Raw genomic sequence first — 22,321 nt, 5'->3', positions numbered from 1 at the left:
GCAACACAGTCAGAAGTATTTATCTGTACATTTAATGCAAACAGCTATGCTGACATACAAGTCCTTTCAAAAGGAATAGAACATCATCTAGAAAAGGATGTACTATTTGTTCTGTAATCCTTTTTCCTGTTTCCAATAAAACAATTATTTCCTTGTTATTGAAACTATTTTATACAAAAATCCTTCCCATGAAACCCAATTATTTAGAATATATAACAAAATAAGCATACATAAAAAAAAATAGTAACAGCAATTATGACAATAGGTAAAGGAGACATTCATTTCACATGCATGACATAAACGAGATACAAACAGTTTTGCGCATTTATACACCAAACTCTAAAATTCTCCTGACAATAGCAGAAATGCTACAAAAGAATCGGTGTATTGTACAATATGTCAGGATGAAAATTCAAAAAATAAAAGAGGAAAAACGATTCCAATTTGATAGAAAGAATTGCTTTCTTTTACCTTCATCTCTATAACAGTCTGTAAAGCTTTAGTTTTGGCAGAATCAGGAGCATTTTCAAAACGACGGTGCATCTCCTGTTTAAGAAGAAGAAACATCAGGTAGATACCTAAATGCAACAGCATCGGACTTAACTTCTGGGATTCATAGAAAAAGTATTCTAGGTAAATGATTCCATCTTTTTTCCTGGTACTGCCGTGGTTATTATTTTTTATACAACCAAGAAACAGCTACAGTGAACTGCATATCAATAATTTTCTGCCAAAAAACCCCCAGCATAATCAAAAGTAATAGCTTAAACAACTTTAAACATTTTTAATACCTATTAGTAATGATCTTTTCAAACTTTCGTCTTCAAGAAGGACAAAATACTTGAAAAAAACAGGATTAATAAATAACAGCAACAATCTGCTATGTACTTAACAAGCTGATAAAGCATCTGTGCCAGCAATACTCCTACATTCCCAGAGTAGCAACCACCTAGTTACTGATGACGACAGCTCTTTCCACAGTGATAACAAGGAACTGTTCATCAAAACAATTAATGTGCAGCTGACATAAGTGCTCTATATTGAAGAAGGAGCAAAACAAAAATGCTTGGACTGAAACATTCAAAACACAAAACTGCTTTAAACTAGACCACAATTATTCTTGGACTAGAATAATTACAAACAAAATTTCCTCCCATTTTTAGAGCAATTTTCATAATGAAAGATCCAGAAATATTAAATCACATTAAATATTAGCATAAGATATTAAATATTGGTGTAAGCATCAAGACTAAAGGAAAAGAAAATAGAAAGGAGTAATAAATGCAAGGGGAAAAAAACAAAACAAAAGAAAAAGAATCTAATAAAAAAGAGAAAAATATATATAAAGAAGTGACCTCCAAAATTAATCACAAGTATAGACAAGTTTAATGGCTTTTCACCACTCCTAAGGTTATAAACATTTATCTCTTATCTCTAAACAAATATATAAAACATCATTTTTCAGTCCTGGTGCTAGCTGAAAATCCACTCAGGGGCCAGGAGTAATTATTTTGATTACTTATTTTAATCTTGATCAAACAAACCAACTTTATATTCCTTCATTTTACTTTTAGAAGTTGTAATTTTTAGTTCGTTCAAATATTGTTGTACAATTTGTTTTAACTTCATTTCTTCTTTGTCCTATCACAAAGAATTTTTCAAGGCTTTAAGAAGCCTTTTTTGTAATTTCCAGTAGAAAATTATTCAAGTCATTCTCTTATTATTTATATTTCCCTTTTAAATTTTAAAGTCTCAGTCAATTTCTTTGTATATCCAATGAAACAACCTTTTCTAAATCATTCTCTTGGGTTGTGAATTGTAAATCCACTTTCAATGTCACCTTTATTTTGTCAGATATGTTTTTTCATCTAACATTTATTTAATTTCGGATGTAGTCTATCCACAGAAGCAGACACCATTACTGACATTGTTGATATTGACTCTATTTTCTGATTCCATTCTTCAAAAGTCTCCTTCAGTATTTTTATTGTTAGAGCGTTCAGTTTCCTCTTACAGGCCTGTATACCTGTACAGTATATCTCCCATAGTCCAGTCTCCTTACATCATTTGACTTTAATCTGCTGTAAATACGATTTTAATCTACAAAAGAAATCTGGAATGCAATATTTTTCTCTATAAGAAAGCCTCCGCGCCCTATATGATGCATCTCTAATTTTGTTTATATGAATGTGTTCTATCCAAAATAATTCAGCTGTTTTGCTTTAAAATTTTAAATTTAATCATAAAGTTACATGAAAATCAATGAAGAATGCTTACTCCACTTGAAACATGATGTAAAACAGCAAATAGTTTCAAACATCCTTCATAGTAAAGTAACTGTTTCTATGGAAACTATAGAACTGCCATTCTTTATTGTTGCCCAGATTTCTTGGTTTTCTAAATAGAAGTAGACAGTAAAATCAAATGCGAAGATTGTGGTGATTCAGGTAGGCTATATTTAGAATAGACTTGCTATTATATAACAATAGGATAAATTCCTGATTGCTCCCAGTATTTTTCCTGCACAAGAATGAATTCCTAAAGAACAAAAAAGTTCATAAATATGTTGCTTATTTAGACATGTTCTTGACTGATACTCTCTCAATCTATGAATCCAGACTTAAACATATATGGATATTCACAACTCAAAATTTCAAATGTCAGCTTCCAATCTTTTTCTGATACTTTGATATTATTCCCAGATACATCCCAACTTCCTACACATAGAATTTATCAAATGATATGTGAGGTCAGAATGAATTATGAATAAGAAACCAATTTGCACTCAGGCAAGTGTAGGTTCCAGAGTAAGGTGTGCGTTGTTTTAAACGGGTTAGAAAAATTGGCAACTGCTTGCTTCTATCAAAAGATAAAACAATGAAAAAAAAATAGTGCAAGATTCGATGGATTAAGTGAATTACTCACTTCTCTGAGCAAGCTGTTCTCCTTTTCCTTTTGCTCTAGTAAGGTTTCCAGGTGATGAACGTGCATTTCAGCCTCTGCCAACCTTCTGGTCCGTTCATGATCTTCCTCGGTGGCTTTTGCAGACAATCCCTTGCTCTGCAGCATTTCCAGCAACTTTTTAATTGACTCATCACGAGCATTTAAGGTCTGTTTCTGAGTCTCGATGCGTAACTCCATTTCTTCCAGGGTTTTGCGTAGCAAGAAGAGTTCCTTGGCTTGACGCTCATGCTCTGCATGAAGCCGTTGGAAATTTTCTTCTGTAAGTTCTGTAAGAAACGGTTCACTGGATCTACTGCTAGCGTCTTGCTGGAAAAGTTGGTTCAGGTCCCTCTGGATCCTAACCTCATCCTGAAGAGCTTGAATAGTCATCTGCATATGCTGAAAAATAAACACCCGAATCAGTAATCATTTCATTAAGAAGAAATACAATACTGATTTATGACAGGCCTGGCGGGGGGAGGGGATAGCTCTGTGTGAGCAGTAGGCAGGTGCACAGCTCCATTTGTGCAAGCGGCAAGCACCCACGCCCACTGCCCGCATAAATGTGAGCTTCATATGTGAGCGCAAACACCCGCCACTTGCACAAGTGGAGCTGCGTGCATGTGCTCACAAACTCATCTACTGCTTGCGCGGCCCAGTTCTGAAAGGGCCAAGGCCCAGGGGGTTGGGGTCCCCTGCCATAGAGTTTCATTTGCAGAAAGATTGTATATGTTGGCGCATCTGCTTTTGAAGGTATCATATAAATACTGTATAACTACAAACTATATCCTGGGGAAATGGACGTTTACTTAGAATCTTGTTTAAAAACTAATACCTCTTATAGGGAATGAATTTGCATATTACTAGGAAGACTGCAATTTTCATATCAAAGACCATTATTAAGAAGATAGCCTACCTAAAACAAATTGAGTTTGACAGCACAGGTGACCATTTGGTATGAATATATTTTACTGTGTTTTGGGTAGTGTTCTGGTAGCTTTTTGATATGATCAGATGTTTAATCAATAAAATGTATTGCATATTGTTCAAACCCCTATAGAATATCTAAAAAAGGAGTTAATAACAAATGTCTAATAGGGCTATGATACTGTAGAATTTTACATTAAAAAGTTGATCTTAAAACTACTCTGTTGTTAAATAATCTCAAAGGCAATAGAGTAGAAAAGAGATTAAAACTGTTTACAGATAAGTAGTTTGTCAGTAGAACATTTCTCAGCTCAACTAGGTCAAGCAAAAAACATTTTGTTCATGTCTACATTAACAGAAAATAGTCAAAACGAATCCAAGGAACAGAAGTATGCCACATATGAAAGAACAGAAACACCTTGGCATCAATACATTTTATTTTTTTAGTTTATGAAAGCAAATAGGAAAAGATATTCAATGCTATCAAAAAATAAAAATACAATTTCACATGCTAGAACTGTTCAAATAGCTATCTTAGCAGGACCTGATGCATTTTCTTCCAATGTAACCTACCATAAAACACACACAGAGAATTATTTGATAACACAGGAAACTTTATTTTTATTGATATTGAAATTTGAGTCTTGTCTTTCTAATGAATAACATCTTACAACAGTTTAAAATAAAAAAAAATAGATTCAACAAAATATAATAAAATTGTAGTAGCATTAACTGCTTGGTCTACAGATTCTGCTGAACAAAACAGAACAAACTTTAGCAGGTGAAAGTCTACCAGAAACAGGAATTTATAAAATATTGTAGTACCATCCAGAGAGAAGTCATACATGCTTCATGGACAATGTATATAGTATTAATTGGTGAGTGAAACAATTCTATCTCTTGTTTCTTCTGGTGTCTTCTCCATTTGCTTCACTATCAAATATCTTTTATTTCAAGGACAGCTACAGTAAGAACTATGTATTCACATATGCCAGTATGGTGCATCAAGACTCATGAAACAGACTAAAGGCATTAGCAAGAACTGCTTATTAGAAATGTACAATAATTGACGTACTTACAAATTGCTAGAAGAATAAAAAGAGACGTTGAGAAAGCTGATAGAATTTGAAATATTTATAAAAAATCAAGATCACTTGAACAGTGTATATATAAATTGATTAAAATACGAAACAGATGGAATAAATTGAAAACTGTAAGATGAAATAGATGCAAAACTTCAAAAGAAATACAACTAGTCTTTTGACGTATGACTGTTCATTCAGCGACCATCTAAAATTATGAGGGAGCGGAACAAAGGGGCTTACGAGCCCTGCTGGAAATTATAGCCGCTGCAGCACCCCTGCAGTCACATGAACAAAATTTAGGCACTTGGCAATCCACCCACTTTATGACTGACTGCAGGGATGCTACCGTGCACCAATCTTTTTCCTCATCCCACCTTGCTGGGTCCTTCCAGGGCTTGGGCCTGCTTCCTACCACGCTAGGTTCCCCCATCCTTCTCCCCCATCATGTCTCGGTGACTTTAACTCTTCTGTAGATCTCCTTCAGAAAGCAGCTGATTCATCATACAGCCTTCTGACACCCAGGCTGTGTGGCACCATCTCAAAAATGGGCACCATTTTGGGATTGGCTGCAAGGAATTGTGGTTGTTCCAAAATGATGTCCACTTCTGGGATGAGGTCATGCAGCCGCCATAATGTACAGGGAGGCTGAGGGGCAGAGCTGCTGGCTCTCCTTCCTGAATGTAATCTTCGGATAACGTATAATTCCAGAAAACATAAATGAATATTAGCACAATTTATCATATTCTGATGGCAGCAAGAACTAATTTAGCACAATATTGGAAAAAAGAAACTTTGCTGATGATATCAGATTGGAAGTCCAAATGTGGGGAACAAGCAGCAATAGCTTCATTGACGATGTATATCTATAACAGAAATTCAACCAGCAAAAACGGTTTCCCACATTATACTATATTAAACAGCAGGGCAAATTTAGACATTTGGAATATGGGCTCAAATAAATGTAGCAATAATCTTTAATGTTTAACATAAAGCATATGTATCTAGGTTGTGGTTAGTGGCTGGAGAAATAAACCCAATAGGAAGGGAAAATGTGTTACTAGAAAGTTTCCCCATGTTTTCATTTATGTATTATTTATACTTATAATTTATTCTTGTGTTATTCAACTTCTACTATCCAATGTAAGATTTTTTTCCCTTTGCATTTCATTATTGTAATAATAACAATAACAATAACAACAACATCTTTACTTTACTTTTCTTCAACTAGACCAGGGGTAGGCAACCTTGGCTCTTTTATGACTCGTGGACTTCAACTCCCAGAATTCCTGAGCCAGCGATGCTGGCTCAGGAATTCTGGGAATTGAAGTCCACGAGTCATAAAAGAGCCAAGGTTGCCTACCCCTGAACTAGACCAACATTTTAAGTGGGAGACAGAGACACTGAAATGCATATAGGTAGGTATTAGTACAATATCATTTATTTTACTCAAACTCCCTGACATTTGCCCTCATGATCCTTAAATTTGCATACTTTAATATTTCCATACAATAGGTCCCCACTAGTTTGAAGCAAATTAATCTTTTTTTTTAAAAAAAAAAGTGTCTGATGAAATGACTCATGCAAATGTATCGGGGCTTTTCGTTTTTTTCATATTAACATAGATGTCTCTGTTCCGCCTTTCTATGCAATGATTCACTATGGCTACTAAAGTAGTTCAGTGTGATTTTAAAAATTGTTTTTTGTACTGTTGTTGAATGACTAAAATACTTTCCTCCTCACTTGATTCTCTAAAATTCTTTGCTCTCTAAGCATGACCTTAAAGCAAAAGCTCTGCTGGCTCCATCTATCTTTAACCACATTCAAGCTTTCCAACACACTCAGATTCATATCCAATATTGATCAAGACTGGAGACAGAGATATTTGGTAGGTGGGTGGGTATAAATACTCTCTTAACTTGGGATTTTCATTTTTTTTTCTTTAACCACAAGGAAATGAAACATGTGCATGAATGTACTCACAACTTGCTCTGTGGTTTTATCCAAACATATGCTTCAAAAGAAAAGAAGTCTCTGAGCTCTCCCCTATCCACTTCAGAAAGAATGAGCTCCAAAGAGACAGACACAGACCACAATGGAACAACAATCAACGAAAGCTGAAGGAAACTCCTGAAGGGATTGATCTCAATGCAGAAAAATTTCTCTGTTCCCAATATCACATTACTTTCCAAAAGCCATAAATCTCAGCAAGGGTTTTAGATGCTTGTTTACTTCTAATTTAGATTTCTATGGACACCCAAATCAACTGTCACCCTGGGCAACACAAATTAAAAATAAAACCATAATCCACTGGACTGTGGTTCACGGGACCAACAAAGGAAATAAAAGATGTATCAAGAAAAATAGACACACACAACAGTTCAATTCAAATGGGCACATACTGCAACCTATTTTGGGGCCTGGAGAAAAAGCCTGGTCTTCAAGACCTATTCGAAGGACGACAGGATCAGGCCTGTTTGAAATGCCAGCAGAAGGCTGTCCCAGAGGACAGGCACCACAACACAGGAGGCTCACACTTCCTCTGTCCCAAGAGAAAGCACTATCAATCCAGGAAAGGGTACAACTGGTGCACTAGATCAGTGGTGGCGAACCTACGGCACGCATGCCACAGGCGGCACTCGGAGTCCTCTCTGTGGGCACATGCACCGTCGCCCCAGCCCCGCCTCCTCCCACGGCCCCCTCCTCACCAGCAGCCCCCCTGGAGGACAATCGCCCCCGGGCGCGGCCCATGCGAAGCAGCACAGCCAAGGACATGGTAGCCGGGCAGCAGGGACAAGACTCTGCCCTTGCGCCCCATCGCACGCAGATGATGCTATGGGGCACGGGCGGAGGGCATGGCCGCCATGGCGCTACTGGGCTGCCTGCGTGATCTGTGGCGGGCCGTGGAGGTGATGGGTGGCCCAGTGGGCAGGGCGGAGCGGGGACAGGGGTGGGGGCGGTTTTTGGGCACTCGGTCTCTAAAAGGTTCACCATCACTACACTAGATCAGGGGTAGGCAACCTTGGCTCTTTTATGACTCGTGGACTTCAACTCATAATTCTGGGAGTTGAAGTCCACGAGTCATAAAAGAGCCAAGGTTGCCTACCCCTGCACTAGATGAATCTGGGCAAAGGCCTTCCTAGCCACACCTGCAACTTGCTCTTGGAGCAGGATCTCTGCGTCTGGAAACACCCCCCAAATGCATATCCAGTTTTGTCTGGGAAACTGCAACCTTGGAGTTAAAGATGGAAACCAAACTTCTATGAACCCATAGTCATGCAGTCTTATGAAATCCCTGGCTTAAGTCTTGATTCAGGATTTATTTATTTTTGATAAGCATAACATTTGTTTGCCTTTAGCATCTCCTTAACACTAAGCTCTAGTTACAGCGTTATAACCCTGTTTTCTATTTAGCTTCTGGGCTCTTTTGCTTTTTTCCCTTTTCTGCAATGTGGTCACTTCTCTATTCTCCACTATTTGCTCTCCTATTAATGGCTATGGCTATCAGGATTGGTTTATGTCTTTTTTCCCCCTGTTCCTTCTGGGCTATTTTTATTTAAAGACTAATTAAATAGTCCTAATGTTTTCTTTTGCCCCCTTATAAAAGATAGACTACAGACCTGACATTTAAGATACACATTCAATGATCACATATTGCTGCAGGGAAGACTCACATCCGGAATATATCCTGGTGGTGGTTAGAGGTCAGCTATGACAAATTATTCCTTTTCATTTCAAGCCCGCCTTCAGTTGTCGTTTAATGTTGGCTTTTAGTTCTACATGGATTTTTTCAAATATGCACAGTAGGATATATTCCATCGAGCCAAATGTAATTTTTATATTTTATTCAATTTTTAAAATTCTTTATTAATATTTGACTAATTTGCAATGAAGAATATGTGAGAATATATGCAGAATATATATTTGATTCTTTGTTTCTTCTTTGCCGGTAAAACTTTCCAGATTTTTTTTCCCGGGGGGGGGGGGGGAAGGTCAAGTTTTGTTAATCAGAAAGAGGAATCACTTTTCTGCTTTGTGTTAAGTTTAAAAATAAGAAATAACTAGCCTTCATCATGAACATTGTTACATCGTGATCATACATAACAAAAGAGCTGCAGCTCCCATATACCCTTATTAGTATATGTTCTATGGACATCTACTGTTGGGAGGATGTTGGGGGAATGGATTCTGTGTTTGGAGATTATTTTTATCCTGCCTGTTATTTTTATAAATAACTCAAGGCAGAGGACATACCTAGTAGACCTTCCTGCTACTATTTTCCCCTGTGGAGTGAGTTGGGCTGAGAGAGAGAGAGAGAGAAACTGGTTCAAAATTACCCAGCCAGCTTTCATACATAAGGCAGAATTAGAACTCACAATCTCCTGGTTTTCAGCTTCATGCCTAAATATTAGATTGATCTGTCTGTCTGCTGTTTGTTTTTTTTTATGCTGTGAGCAACCCAGAGTTAACTGGGTCTGGGCAGCTTCTAAATTGGATAAAATCAATAAATACTCTTTTGTTCACTTCTCCTGTTCTGAGGTCACATCCCAACATACAATGTCTGTTTATCTTTTGTCTGTACAAGGGAACTTAAATAAGATGCTACACAGAGCATAAGAACTTGGCATACCTTTTCATATGTTGCTGAGCAACCTAGCTTTAATAAAGTGTCCTATATTATTTGTAGTTGTGCATGTGTCTTTTAGAGGTACAGTATATCAACATACTAGCAAGCAAAGGCAGCATTCTCACTCATTTCCTGCAGTTAAGATTTCCAGTGAAGGCTGTAACTGATGGGCTCAAAGAAAACCTGCTTACGGTAGATTAATTTTGGCTATGTTTGGAAAACTGATATGTGACTGACTGGGCAAAAGAACTACAGGGGGTTTCCCCATTCTCTGTCCATCAGGAAACAATTACAATTTTTAAAGACTTGATTCTCCTTTCCACTACCAGCAGTTGCTATCTGGATTGGATTATTTTGGGAGAGTTGTGCTATGATGAACAGTCATATTAATATTATTATGATTTCAATGATGTATGGTGTTTCGTTTACTTGTAATCACCAATCTAGATAATGTGTTTTGACATAAAAAGCGATCATCCACAGATTGGCTGCATCCTTCTTGACTGGCAAGGGTTTAACAAAAGTGGCTTATTCAATTATCCATTGAGATAATTAATCCCTACGCTGCATTTTTGGATACGCTACTTGCTTAAGAAAAGGATGTACTTACTGTACTACTGTTTATTTTACAGGCAGTTTCTACTTGCATTTTCCATTCCCTTTTTAGGACATGTTTGAAAAAATATTTTCTTGAATCATAGCCAATCTAGTATTTAACTTTATAAATTCCTGCTTGAACCCTCTGTCTTCCACTTTTGATCGCTGCTCATTCAAGAATGCTCTTAAATATTTCATTTGCAAGTCAAGATAACTATGAAGTTTGGGCAGACTTCACATTTATTCATGATAAGCATACTTTTTATCAGCCAAATTGAAACAGGGAACCTGAGAACTTGTTAGGAATATTAGAAACTAATTACTTTTGGAGGAAAATAATAATAATAAAAAAAAACTAACAGAGATTTTAAACTAGAACCTAAGAAAATGAGGATATGACAAATCATGTGATGTTTTTTTAATATCTATAAATTATACCTAATGACTGCATCTCAAAACTTCATATTCTAATGTTCCTAAATTCTAATTTGAATTAAGATTATAAAAACATGTATGAAGATAGTGAAAAAAGAAAATCATGTAAGGCATGCCTGCTTACTTTTCTTAATTGAACTGTTAGTTAGATCCGTCATTAATTACAGCCAATAAAAATAAATTGATCTAGTGTTAAGACTTTCCATCAACCAAAAAGAGTGACAACAACATCGCGATGAATCATCCATTTTCAAAAGGTGGTACATACCCAACTGTCATAGTAACCATGAAATAAAATGTTACCAGGGAGATTTTTGAAGAATGTGCCTGATAATCAAATGGAATAAAGACCGGAATCAATTTGCTTATATTTCAGAAAACAGCTCTATGGTTCAATGCCATTTTTATCATTTCACTTTTTCCTGCAAGACTGATTCAAAGGTAAGAACAGGTAGAAGAGGAAGGAGATACTTTTGAAGGAATGGAAAAGCAAAAAATCAGCATAGTTCTGAAAGGCGGGTGGGAGTGGGAGTGGGAGTGAAAAGCCCCCCTCAAGATTACCTCCTCTTGATTTTGTTTGAAATAAGTGCAGGCAGGCAAAAAGTCTGTCAAGCTTTAAAGATTCTATTATTAAGTCGTGCAACAAAAGAATTCTAATAGTCCATAACTTAAAAGAGTTTGTTTTCTGATCTAGTCTATTTTGAAGGGTTGACAAACATTACTGATCATATGAAAATTTTGAGAAGTAACATGGAAATGCAAACTGTGCTCCATGGCTACCAGGCCGGTACCAGAAAAGCCTGACATAAGTGTACTCAAACACATTGTATATATAACAGATGATACGGTTTCTCATTAAAAAGAATCTGGTCAAGCCGGTCTCCCAGTGAGTGCCAGGAGCCAAGGGAGATGACATCTTTGCTATCAGAAGATACAGTCTTTTATAAGGTCTTTACTTGGACTTCAGTAAGGCATTTGATAAAGTAGACCACAACCTACTACTTGATAAGATAGAAAAATGTGGGTTAGACAACATCACCTCCAGATGGATTCGTAGCTGGCTGACCGGCCATACTCAGTGTGTGGTTCTTAATGGAACTGCATCTACATGGAGGGAAGTGTGTAGTGGGGTGCCCCAGTGCTCTTCAACATCTTCATCAATGATTTGGATGAGGGGATAGATGGGGAATTCACCAAATTTGCAGACGACACCAAGCTGGCAGGAATAGCCAACACTCCAGAAGACAGGCTTAAGATACAGAAGGATCTTGACAGACTTGAACATTGGGCGCTATCTAACAAAATGAAATTCAATGGTGAAAAAAGTAAGGTTCTACATTTAGGCAAAAAAACCCAAATGCACAGGTATAGTATAGGTGGTACCTTGCTCAACAATAGTAACTATGAGAGGGATCTCGGAGTCCTAGTGGACAATATGAGCCAGCAGTGTGCTGCAGCTGCCAAAAAAGCCAACACAGTGCTAGGCTGCACTAACAGAGGGATAGAATCAAGATCACATGAAGTATTAATACCACTTTACAATGCCTTGTAAGGCCACACTTAGAATACTGCATCTAGTTTTGGTCACCACGACGTAAAAAAGATGTTGAGACTCTAGAAAGAGTACAGAGAAAAGCAACAAAGATGATTAGGGGACTGGAGGCTAAAACATATAAGGAACGGTTGCTGGAATTGGGTATGTCTAGGTTAATGAAGAGAAGGACGAGGGGGGACATGATAGCAATGTTCTAATATCTCAGGGGTTGCCACAAAGAAGAGGGAGTCAAGCTATTCTCCAAAGCACCTGAAGGCAGGACAAGAAGCAACGGATGGAAACTAACCAAAGAGAGAAGCAACCTAGAACTAAGGAGAATTTTCCTGAGTTAGAATAATTAATCAGTGAAACAACTTCCCTCCAGAAGTTGTAAATGCTCCAGCACTGGAAGTTTTTAAGAAGAGACCATTTGTCCAAAATGGTATAGGGTTTCCTGCCTGAGCAGGGGGTTGGACTAGATGACCTCCAAGGTACCTTCCAACATCATCATCATCTTCATCATTATTACACTGAGCCAGCCAAACTCATTTTCTAATCACATTCAGAAATGTTCAATTTCACCACCCTGTGGATATTAGAGACCTTCAAAACGATCAGCTTAATTTGATACTTGGTGAGTTTCACCTTCTTTAGATTAAAAAAAAATTAAACAGAGACTTAAGAATTTAAAATAATATACACTTGGCAAAAAGCATAAAAGAAGAAGAAGAGGATTTTGAGTTAAGAAAGTTTTAAATGGATTGGGAGACCAGAGATATTTGGAATATTGATTATTTTTGCTGTAAGATTTGAAAAATAGATATAATTAAATAATGTACTCACAGGAAATGACTGAAATGAAAGTAAATCTATATTAGGATAAATGTTGCGAATGGACACTAGAGGGAAGTAAAGAACCAGGTAGAAAAAATTTAATATGGCTAAGTTGACTTTAACTTTTTCTTAAACAGTTTTTTGAAACATGAACTAAAATATTAATAACTAATATCTCAGAAACAATACAGTGGATAAACTTTTAAAAGACGATGAACAAAACTTTACAAAACTTTTACCTGACATAAATATGATAGAAAATCAAGAAAAGGATCTGGACCTGGAACAGCTGTGACAAGAAAACCCAAGATGATGCCTTTTGATGGGATTTCAAAAGTAGGCTGATGAAAGCTTTGAAGGCTCCTTTTAAATACCAAAGATTGATAAAAGATCAAATCCTGCGATACTATAGAAATGATTTAAAGTTCAAGACTGAGTACAACAAAAATAAGGAATATAAAGTTGGACTTTTTGATCAGGACTAAACTATTTGACTATTGTTTGATTACTAACTCCTAATAGACTTTTTGCTGAATTAGGATGAAACAGAAACGATTTCTAGATTGCTAAAATTTAGGCTATGAAGAGTTTTTGTATTTGTAACTTTAAAATAGGATGAAAAGTTAGTACAGGTAATCCCCAAGTTACGAACGTTCACTTAATGCTCATTCAAAGTTACGTGATGAGCGCTCCCTAGTGCTTACGAGCAAGTCCCGAAGTTACGAATACTGCAATAGCACACGGCAGTCATTCGCTCTTACAAGCGACCGCAGTGGCTCTGCAACATTCAGCCTGGATATTCCCTCCCTCCCCACCCCCACCCCGGGTCTCCCTAGGTACCAGGCCTTCAATACTCACCCTGTGAAGATCGAGATCCTTCATTTTCTTGGCTGCTCCAGACCTTCGGTGCGTTCACAGAGAATGGAGGCCTAAAGTAATGCAAGATCACGTGAGATCAGTGGGGCGAGATCTCATGCTACTGATCTTTCGTGATCTTATGGTACTTTAGGCCTCTGTTCTCTGCAACAGAGAACAGAATTGAAGCTGGGGGACACTTCCCCATGCCTCCAGAGGCCTTTTCCAGGCTGCTGGTGCCCGGATTTGAGGCCAGGGAACACTTCTGCAATCCTCCCCGCAGCCCAATCCGGGCTCCGGAGGCCTTTTCCAGGCCGCTGCCACCCGGATTTGAAGCCGGCGAACGCTTCCGCAGTCTCCTTGGAGCCAGATCGGGCCTGGAAAAGGCCTCTGGAGCCCAGATTGGGCCGTGGGGGTGTGTGTCGCAGACGTGTTCCCCAGCCTTAAATCCAGGCAGCAGCAAGAACTGCAGCAGAGAGGAGACGGATCTTTTCAGGGTGAGTCTGGCGTGGCAGGAAAGGAGGGGGAAGCATGCAGTATCTTAGTGGGTCGGGGAGGCCTTGGGGGCCTGTTCCAGCACTAGGCCCTCCATGGCCTTCCCCACCGAGATACCTCATATTGGCTTAACGAGCCGGGTGCGTTTTGAGCAAGGGAGTGATCTCGTACCTCGAACGAGATTCACTCTACGAGTTTTCGAGTTATGAGTGGAATGGGCAGGCTCCATTACACTCGTAACTCGAGGACTACCTGTATATTAGCTTATGCTCCATGTAATGAAAGTTGGAAGCTTTCTGTGTTATACAGAATGGAGAATTAAAATTTGTTTATCTCCAAGCATTCTGCATGTGATATATAACCAAGGAAAGGAGAGGCATGTTTTAATATATTCCACCTGGGTTTTTGTTACATTATAGACTCAGGAGAGGAAAAGGTCAGCTTGCAAACACAAATAACAACTGGCTCATCAATAAAATTCAATTCCTGGCCACAGATCATATGACTTATAGTCTAAATCAGGGGTGTCAAACTGGCGGCCCATGGGTTGGATGCGTCACGTGCAGGCCACGCCCACCTGGCTCCACAAAGGCAATCTGTGCTGGAGGTGAGTAAGACATCCCCTGAAAATAAGAGCTGGTGCCTCTTTTGGAGGCAAAAAAAAAAAAAGACCTGGTCTTATTTTCGGGGAAAACGTGGGTATCACAGTACAGGTAGTCCTCAACTTACAACAGTTCATTTAGTGACCTTTCGAAGTTACAATGGCACTGAAAAATGTGACTTATGATTGTTTTTCACATTTATGACCATTGCAGAAACCCCGTGGTCAGATGATAAAAATTCAGATGCTTAGCAACCGGTTCATATTTATGACACTTGCAGTGTCCCTTGGCCATGTGATCACCTTTTGCGATCTTCTAACAAGCAAAGTCAATGGGAAAGCCAGATTCACTTAATAACCATGTTACTAACTTACAACTTCAGTGATTCACTTAACGGTGACATGAAAGGTTGTAAAATGGGGCAAAATTCACTTAAAACTGTCTCACTTAGCAACAGAAATTTTGGGGTCAATTGTGGTCGTTAAGTCAAGGACTACCTATAATTCTGTTTTCTGAACATACCAAGTATGCCCTTTGTATAAGAAGCTGAAATTGAAGTTATAAGTTATCCAACTCAGTTTCTTCAGCAGAAAATATCTAACTCATCTAATGTTTCTAGCATCTTTAAACCTTAATTTTTTATACTAGGGTTTCCAAATCAGGCAAGTTGAATTATAATTTCAGTAATTTAGTCTACAGTACATGTTCACTGACAACACTGATTAGAAACAATGAAAACCGTGTTCAGTTCATTTGGGGGCAGTGAGTTATTCAAGATTGCTTTACACTACTACATTCATCAATGAATGTGGCTTGATCTCAGCTAAAAATATCCAAATAAGCCATAACTGAAAGTCTATGTTGGGATATTTCTTTAAAGTAAATTTCAGTATCCAGGTCTTCGTTATAAAGGGCAGAAGTCATTAGTTGCAAGTGGTAGAGAGGGTGTAAAACAATTGAATTAGACATGAACTGGCAAATTAGGACACCAAGCTTTCACATCTCATTATATATTTCACCATGCTTTTAAATAATACCCTTCCTTTTTTGGCCATTGTTCGACAAGCCTATCATTATAGAGGTAATTATAGTGGGATTTAAATGAACAATTAGAAAGGGTGTGCAGAATTATGTAGAAAAGTCACTGCATCCTCTTCTGTTAAATATTATTTGGCTGACCAAAAAGCCATAGGTTTTCATGCATTTTTAAACTAAAAAGAAATATTTTATTCTTTTCGATACGAGGACAATCCATCCATCCATCCAGTTTATAAATTGCCAAGATTAAAAAAAAAGACTCCTGACAGCTTATGTCATAAAAACATAACAAAACCATAACATCCAATTGCTTTCATTTCATATACAAATAGCTATCTTAATGTAGTAAGTATAGTTGTGACATTCATTCCAGATTCCTTCTAGAACAGCTCGATTTTAAATAGTTTCCTGAAGAGAGCAATGAGGACTCCAGCCTAATCTCTAGATCAGTGATGGCGAACCTTTTAGAGATTGAGTGCCCAAACTGCAACCCAAAACCCATTTATGCATCATCAGGTGCCGGGTGGGTGTGGCCCATTGGGTAGGAGTGGCTGCGATGGTAACTGGGTGGGACTAAAAAGTTCAATCAATCAATTCCAACTTTGCAAGATCTTTTTTTTCCCGTAAGAAGTTGAAATTGACTGATTGATTGAACCTTTTTTTTTTGCACACGGTGGCAGAGGCCTAAAGCAAAAAGGTTTTATAAAACCCAGCTGAAGGCCTAGGACTGGGGCGACGGTGCGCGTGCCCACGGAGAGGGCTCTGAGTGCCACCTCTGGCACCCGTGCCATAGGTTCGCCACCACTGCTCTAGATTAAAATGGGGGCTGTAAAAATGGGGGCTGCAGCCAAAAAAACAACTGCCTGAAATCCTTGCCCTTCTTCATTTCACTTTCTTCAGAAGCCATTAAGGAAAACCCTCCACAAAAATTCTAAAAGCCATAAATACACTCTTTAAACCCCCTCCATATGAAACTCAGCATCCCATTGGTCTCTTTTTTCTCAACTGTTAAAAACTCTCAGAAACTGGTCCATTTCCAGAACCCTTTGAAATTGGTCACAGAAGGCTCAGTTCAAATCTCAGGAGGCTAAAGAAGCCAGGTGTTCTTGCTCCCCTCTCAACCTCATTTGGAGGTGATTTAAAATCTCCTATAGGATACATATAGACCCCGAGTTCTGACCATAATGGAGCCCGTCCATCCTGGCCATAATTCATGATACTTGTAAAACAGGTGGGTCATGTGACCGACCCGATTTTAGACCTTTTTTGCAATAGTCATTAAGAAAATTACAGCAGTCATAAAGTGAATCCATGGTTGTTTAGGAAATGTCATGGTCATTAAAGCGAACCAATAGCTCCCTATGAGAGCGGTTTTGCTGAAAACCTGAAGTAAATGCCAGTTTTGGGCAAAGCTGTCATAAAGCGCAGTCATGTGACCATAGGATGCTGCAAACAGCCATAAATACAACTCAACTGTCAAGCGCCCAAAGTGAAGTCACCTGACCATGGGCAGTGAGGGGAGGGGGGGGGAACATCAGAACTTCAAATCTGCTTGGTATACCAGTCTTAACTGCAGCTTGTACAGTACCATTTTAAGTTTGAATGGCCACTGAACAAGTGATCATTAAATGAGGACCACCTGCATTTGTTTTTGCCATTCTTGCAGTTTCCTATCTAATTTGCAGTGCATTCTATTGCTGCTGAGGTAGGAATTGATCTATGAATATTAGTTCTATGATTGTATCTATCTGAAGCTTTGGAGCAAAAAAGGCAACTCAATTAAAAAAGTTTTGAAAATACCAAGTCTAAGTGTTAACTGTCAGTTTTCAAATTAGGTACTGTTGATTAATTGTACTTTGAAGTTAATAATTACTTAACAATATTATGAATTACAGTGTTTCTGTATTACGCAATGAATTCTGACCTGAAGAAATCAGAGAATATATTTATACTGCAGGTAGTCCTTGACTTACCACCATTCATTTAGTGACCATTTGAAGTTACAACAGCACTAAAAAAGTGATTTATCATCCTTGTTTACACTTACAACCACTGCAGCATCCCCAGGGTCAAGTGATCAAAATTCAGACGCTTGGCAACTGGCTCATATTTATAATGGTTGCCATGGCCCAGGTCACCTTTTGCGACTTTCTGACAAGCAAAGTCAGTGGGGAAGCCAGATTCAATTAAAGATTGTGTTACTAACTTAACAACTGTATGGATTCACTTAACAACTGTGGCAAGAAAAGCCATAAAATGGGGCAAAACTGACTTAGCGACTGTCTTAGTAACAGAAATTTGGGGCTCAATTGTGACTGTAAGTTGAGGACTACCCTACTTGGTGCTTTGAAAATGGGGAAGCAAAGAAGTTGCCCCTACTTTATTTATTTACCCAGGTAATATAGAGCCAAGACAGAATCTTTTCATGTGATACAGTGCTTTTTAAAACCACTCAAATTGGGTAAGATGAGGGAATTCGTGATGGAATTTCACAGCAATGAATTATTCAAAACCTATCTACTATCACCGCTGCATTTCCCCACACACCCTTTTTTTCTGCTTAAGTCTTTAGTTTACTAACCTGATTTTCTTCCTGAACCACCCGATACTGTTCTTTCCAAATCGTGATTTTGGATGCTTCGTCTTTCCTCAGGGCTCTTTCTTTCTTCAGCTCAGGACTCCAGAATGTCTTGATGCTGTTCATGGAGGAGCTAAGTTTGCTTTCTTTCACTTCTACATCCTTTCGCAATATATCATTTTCCCGGAGCACTTCCTTTAGCTGGGTCTGCAGGTCCATGATTGTGTTGTCCCTAGCTTGGCGTAGTGAATGAGGCACTGTAGAAGCCATACTCACAGGAGGAAGATGATGTTCTCCAAATGCAATAGTATCGCTGGCAACCCCGCTACTGGCAATGTTGGGGCTGCTGCCCATTGCAGTCATCCTAACACCGTAAGGCAAACGACCCCCAGATCGGCCAAGGGTCATGGTGCTTTTAGGTGTGTCTGCGCCCACGTTTTCATGTTCACTTAGGTACATAGGGCTTGACGTGGCATAGGCAGCATTTAAGGATTGGATATTTTCCATTGACAGTGTCTTGCCACTTCCACCTCCAGTACTACCTCCAGAGCTGCCCCCTGTGCTGTTGGTTCGACGATGGCCCAATCGCGGTGAACGTGGCAGCCTTGGTGAACGCCCAGGGCTCTGGCTACTTGGCTCAATTTTCCCAACTGACCGAGCACTTCCATACATGATTGAATTTCTGACGTAATTTGATTATGACTTGAGATTCTCTGAAATTTTCTCACTCTTAAGGCCAGTTATTTTTACATTAGGTCCAAGCATTCATTCCTGAAATCATAGTTTTTTTGATGCCAATCATCTGAAACAGAAAAAAAAGTATCAACATCTAATTTTCCACAATCTATTACACTGCTAATTATTGTTCAATATGCTTTAATTTTCCACATATTACTAAAAGTTCAAATACATGGTGTATTATTTACTCTAGGAAAGCAAATTTAATATTTTTAAATTATTTTGAATCTCTCTCCGGAGTATTTGTAAAATCTGTATCATGTAATACTTGCAAGCTTATCTACTTTTCTTCTCTTTGTCTTTACTTCTGTGCACTGTGACATCTATGAATTAATTCCTTATGCACATACATAAAAAAAATAAAATAGCCCAGATATGAAGATCATGATAAAGGCAGCAACATAAATGCAATTATTATACCTTTAAAAATTGTGGTACAAAGATTTGTGCTATTTTTTAAAGAGTCAATCATTAGATTTTAATGCTGAAATGTAGAATTTTGTTATTAAATTGAAGTCAAAAGCTCCATCTATCAGAGACACTGCTAGTAAATATTTCAGACATCATTGTGTAACAGAGACTAAGAAGTGACATATGGCACTGATAATAAATAAAAGACAATAAATAAAAGATTTGTTCCTTTTATAGGATCAACACATTTAACAGATTAAAAACATGGTCTGAACCACAACTACTGCATGGTTAATAGCATTGTGTCACTTATGATATACACCACCCAGAGTCGCTGGTTGAGAGGGGCGGTTACAGAAATCAAATAAAATAAAAAATTAATGAAATCATTGTGAAGGCAAAAAAGCAATGGCCTTAGTTCAACAAAAAGCTACCAATCAACTGTTTCAGATTATTCAATATATATATAAAACATGTAATTAAAGTGAAACAGTGTAGAAAGTGTAGAATTTCTAATTGGTGGGAAGTTAAAGAAAGAACATAGAATGGAATACAGATAGAAGCAGATCTTGAACTCATATATTTAGACTGTCAGAAGAGAAAGAAATGATGTGTACAACATTTTGACTCAAACTGCTCTGAATAGCTCTATTTGAATCAAAATGTTTGCATATCCCCGAGGGACATTTGGAGTACAAGAGAATATGGAAAGGAAAAATAATGACACTAGTTACATTACTCATTACAATTTGGTAAAATGTCTTTTGACAGGCAAGATATAGAAATACGTTATACTGAACTTGAAAATAACACTTAGTCTTAACACTGCCTTCTCAGTTATCAAATTTTGGAAAGAACGATCTGCTGCTTCTACGTGTTTGCAGAAAATTAGCATAAGGAAAATGATTTCTATGTACTGGTCTGCTTCATATAGATGATCCAGGTGTAAAAATATCAGTAAATGTCTGCATCTATATAGGAAACATCTGAGGATTCCTCAATCATGTAAAACTGAGTAGATTCCATACACGATTATGTGAGTGTAAATGTTACCCTCTCAACTGTCATAATTTCTTTATACAGTAGCCCAAATTTAAAAAAAACCTGAATCTAAACTGGCAGAGTAAGACAGAGTATCAGTAACATGTCTAAGACTATTGAAATTACTCAGTGTTATTAATATGTCTCATTCTGAAGTTATAATGAGGATTGTTCTTATAATTCAAATAGTCCACGTGTCCTTCTCGATTTACAAATAGATCCCTATTTCCTTCAGCTTTGGATAACTTAAACTGTATCATATCTCTAGATGTGGATAACTTGATGTCGGTGCTGGAAAACAGACCGTGACTTTAACTCTCTGGAGCTGGGATTTGTTTGCTCTCAGGATCTGCACAAAAGTACTTAATTATACAGTTTGTCAAGGCACATTCAAATTAGAGTTGTCACAGAGGCATTTTTGTATCTCACTCACTAGTTACAAAAAATAAATTGCTGTGGGTGGAGAAGCCAAGACTGTTGGATATAATAAGATGAGCTAAAAGCACATCTGGCAAGAGCCAGATAAAAACACAGTGAAAGAGGCAAACTATGTGCAAATAGTCCATGGAGAAACAGACAAGGTACAGGTACACAGATTATCCTAAATCTTATTACAAAACTATTTAGTATGAGGCAATTCAGTGTCATTTATTTTGACATGAAGCAACAACATAAGCAAGTATGCTCTCATCACTGAACAGACCCTAAAAATTATGTTCTACAAATGAAAACAGCAATTCCATAATGCTCGTTTTATTTACCTCCCATATGACTAGTTTTTATTAATAGTATTTTGGAACTGATTTTTGTTACAGGAAGTGGGGCTGAAATATCCAATAAAACAGCAAGAAAATGTAATATTTTTATCAAGAGTTCTCATAATTATATCCTGTCATTTAGGTACAAGTTAGGCAAACAATGAAAAGTATGAACAGGCTTTATACTTCTTTTGATACATAATCAGGTTCTGATCATCAATACCTTGTGAAACCATTTCCTTTAAACTACAGTACTGATATACAATAGTTGTATATACAATGAACAGAAATAGAAATCTATAAGGCAAGAAATAAGAAAAAAAATCACATCAAGATTCAGAAATGATATGGGATACTTAGATAAAATCTTGACATTGATTGCCAAGTCAACTAATTATTTTTTATCTTCTAGTTTCTGAAGTGGCAGCATCAGAATTACACCACATTAAACGGACTGGTCCATTTCTATATCGACTTCTCTAGTTTTCTGTATGGATTTCTCAAGATCTCTACTACTGATTAAAAAGAAGTTGCTCATAATGTTATACAAACATACCAATTGCTACTATATTAAAAAAGCAAATCTGCATGAAAATTTTTCTCTGAATCTGCCTTTGAAAGAAAACTAAGCTGTTACCAGAAGCAGATTTTTAAAAAGAACCATTATGATTACAGAATATTCAAGTGGTATAAAATTCTGATTATGCAGCAAAAGAAATACTCCTGACAGAGCCACTGATACTATCAGTAATGTGGTATAATGAGAACCAAAACCCATCCGCATTCCATTAATTTCAGATAAAGTCTTTCACCACAAGCAATGAAA

At 37.6% G+C, this 22,321-nt stretch overlaps 1 protein-coding gene across 2 annotated transcripts in view; it reads right to left on the bottom strand.

Moving 5' to 3' along the window:
• ERC1 (ELKS/RAB6-interacting/CAST family member 1) overlaps window positions 1-19,302 on the bottom strand; it is a 125,245-nt gene extending 105,943 nt beyond the window's left edge. For both annotated transcript variants that reach the window (XM_015814174.1, XM_015814175.1), the window contains exons 1-3: window positions 18,551-19,302; window positions 2,926-3,342; window positions 472-546 (exon numbers count right to left, since the gene is read on the bottom strand). In XM_015814174.1, coding sequence (XP_015669660.1) covers window positions 472-546; window positions 2,926-3,342; window positions 18,551-19,219 — 1,161 coding nt within the window. In that variant the 5' untranslated portion in view covers window positions 19,220-19,302. The remainder of the gene's footprint in view (window positions 1-471; window positions 547-2,925; window positions 3,343-18,550) is intronic.
• Window positions 19,303-22,321: the final 3,019 nt, after the last annotated feature.

This window comes from Protobothrops mucrosquamatus, unplaced genomic scaffold (genome assembly GCF_001527695.2).
Source record: "Protobothrops mucrosquamatus isolate PMUCROS unplaced genomic scaffold, P.Mucros_1.0 scaffold226, whole genome shotgun sequence".
Taxonomy (NCBI): domain Eukaryota; kingdom Metazoa; phylum Chordata; class Lepidosauria; order Squamata; family Viperidae; genus Protobothrops; species Protobothrops mucrosquamatus.
This window is presented reverse-complemented; position numbering and strand designations above follow the sequence as displayed.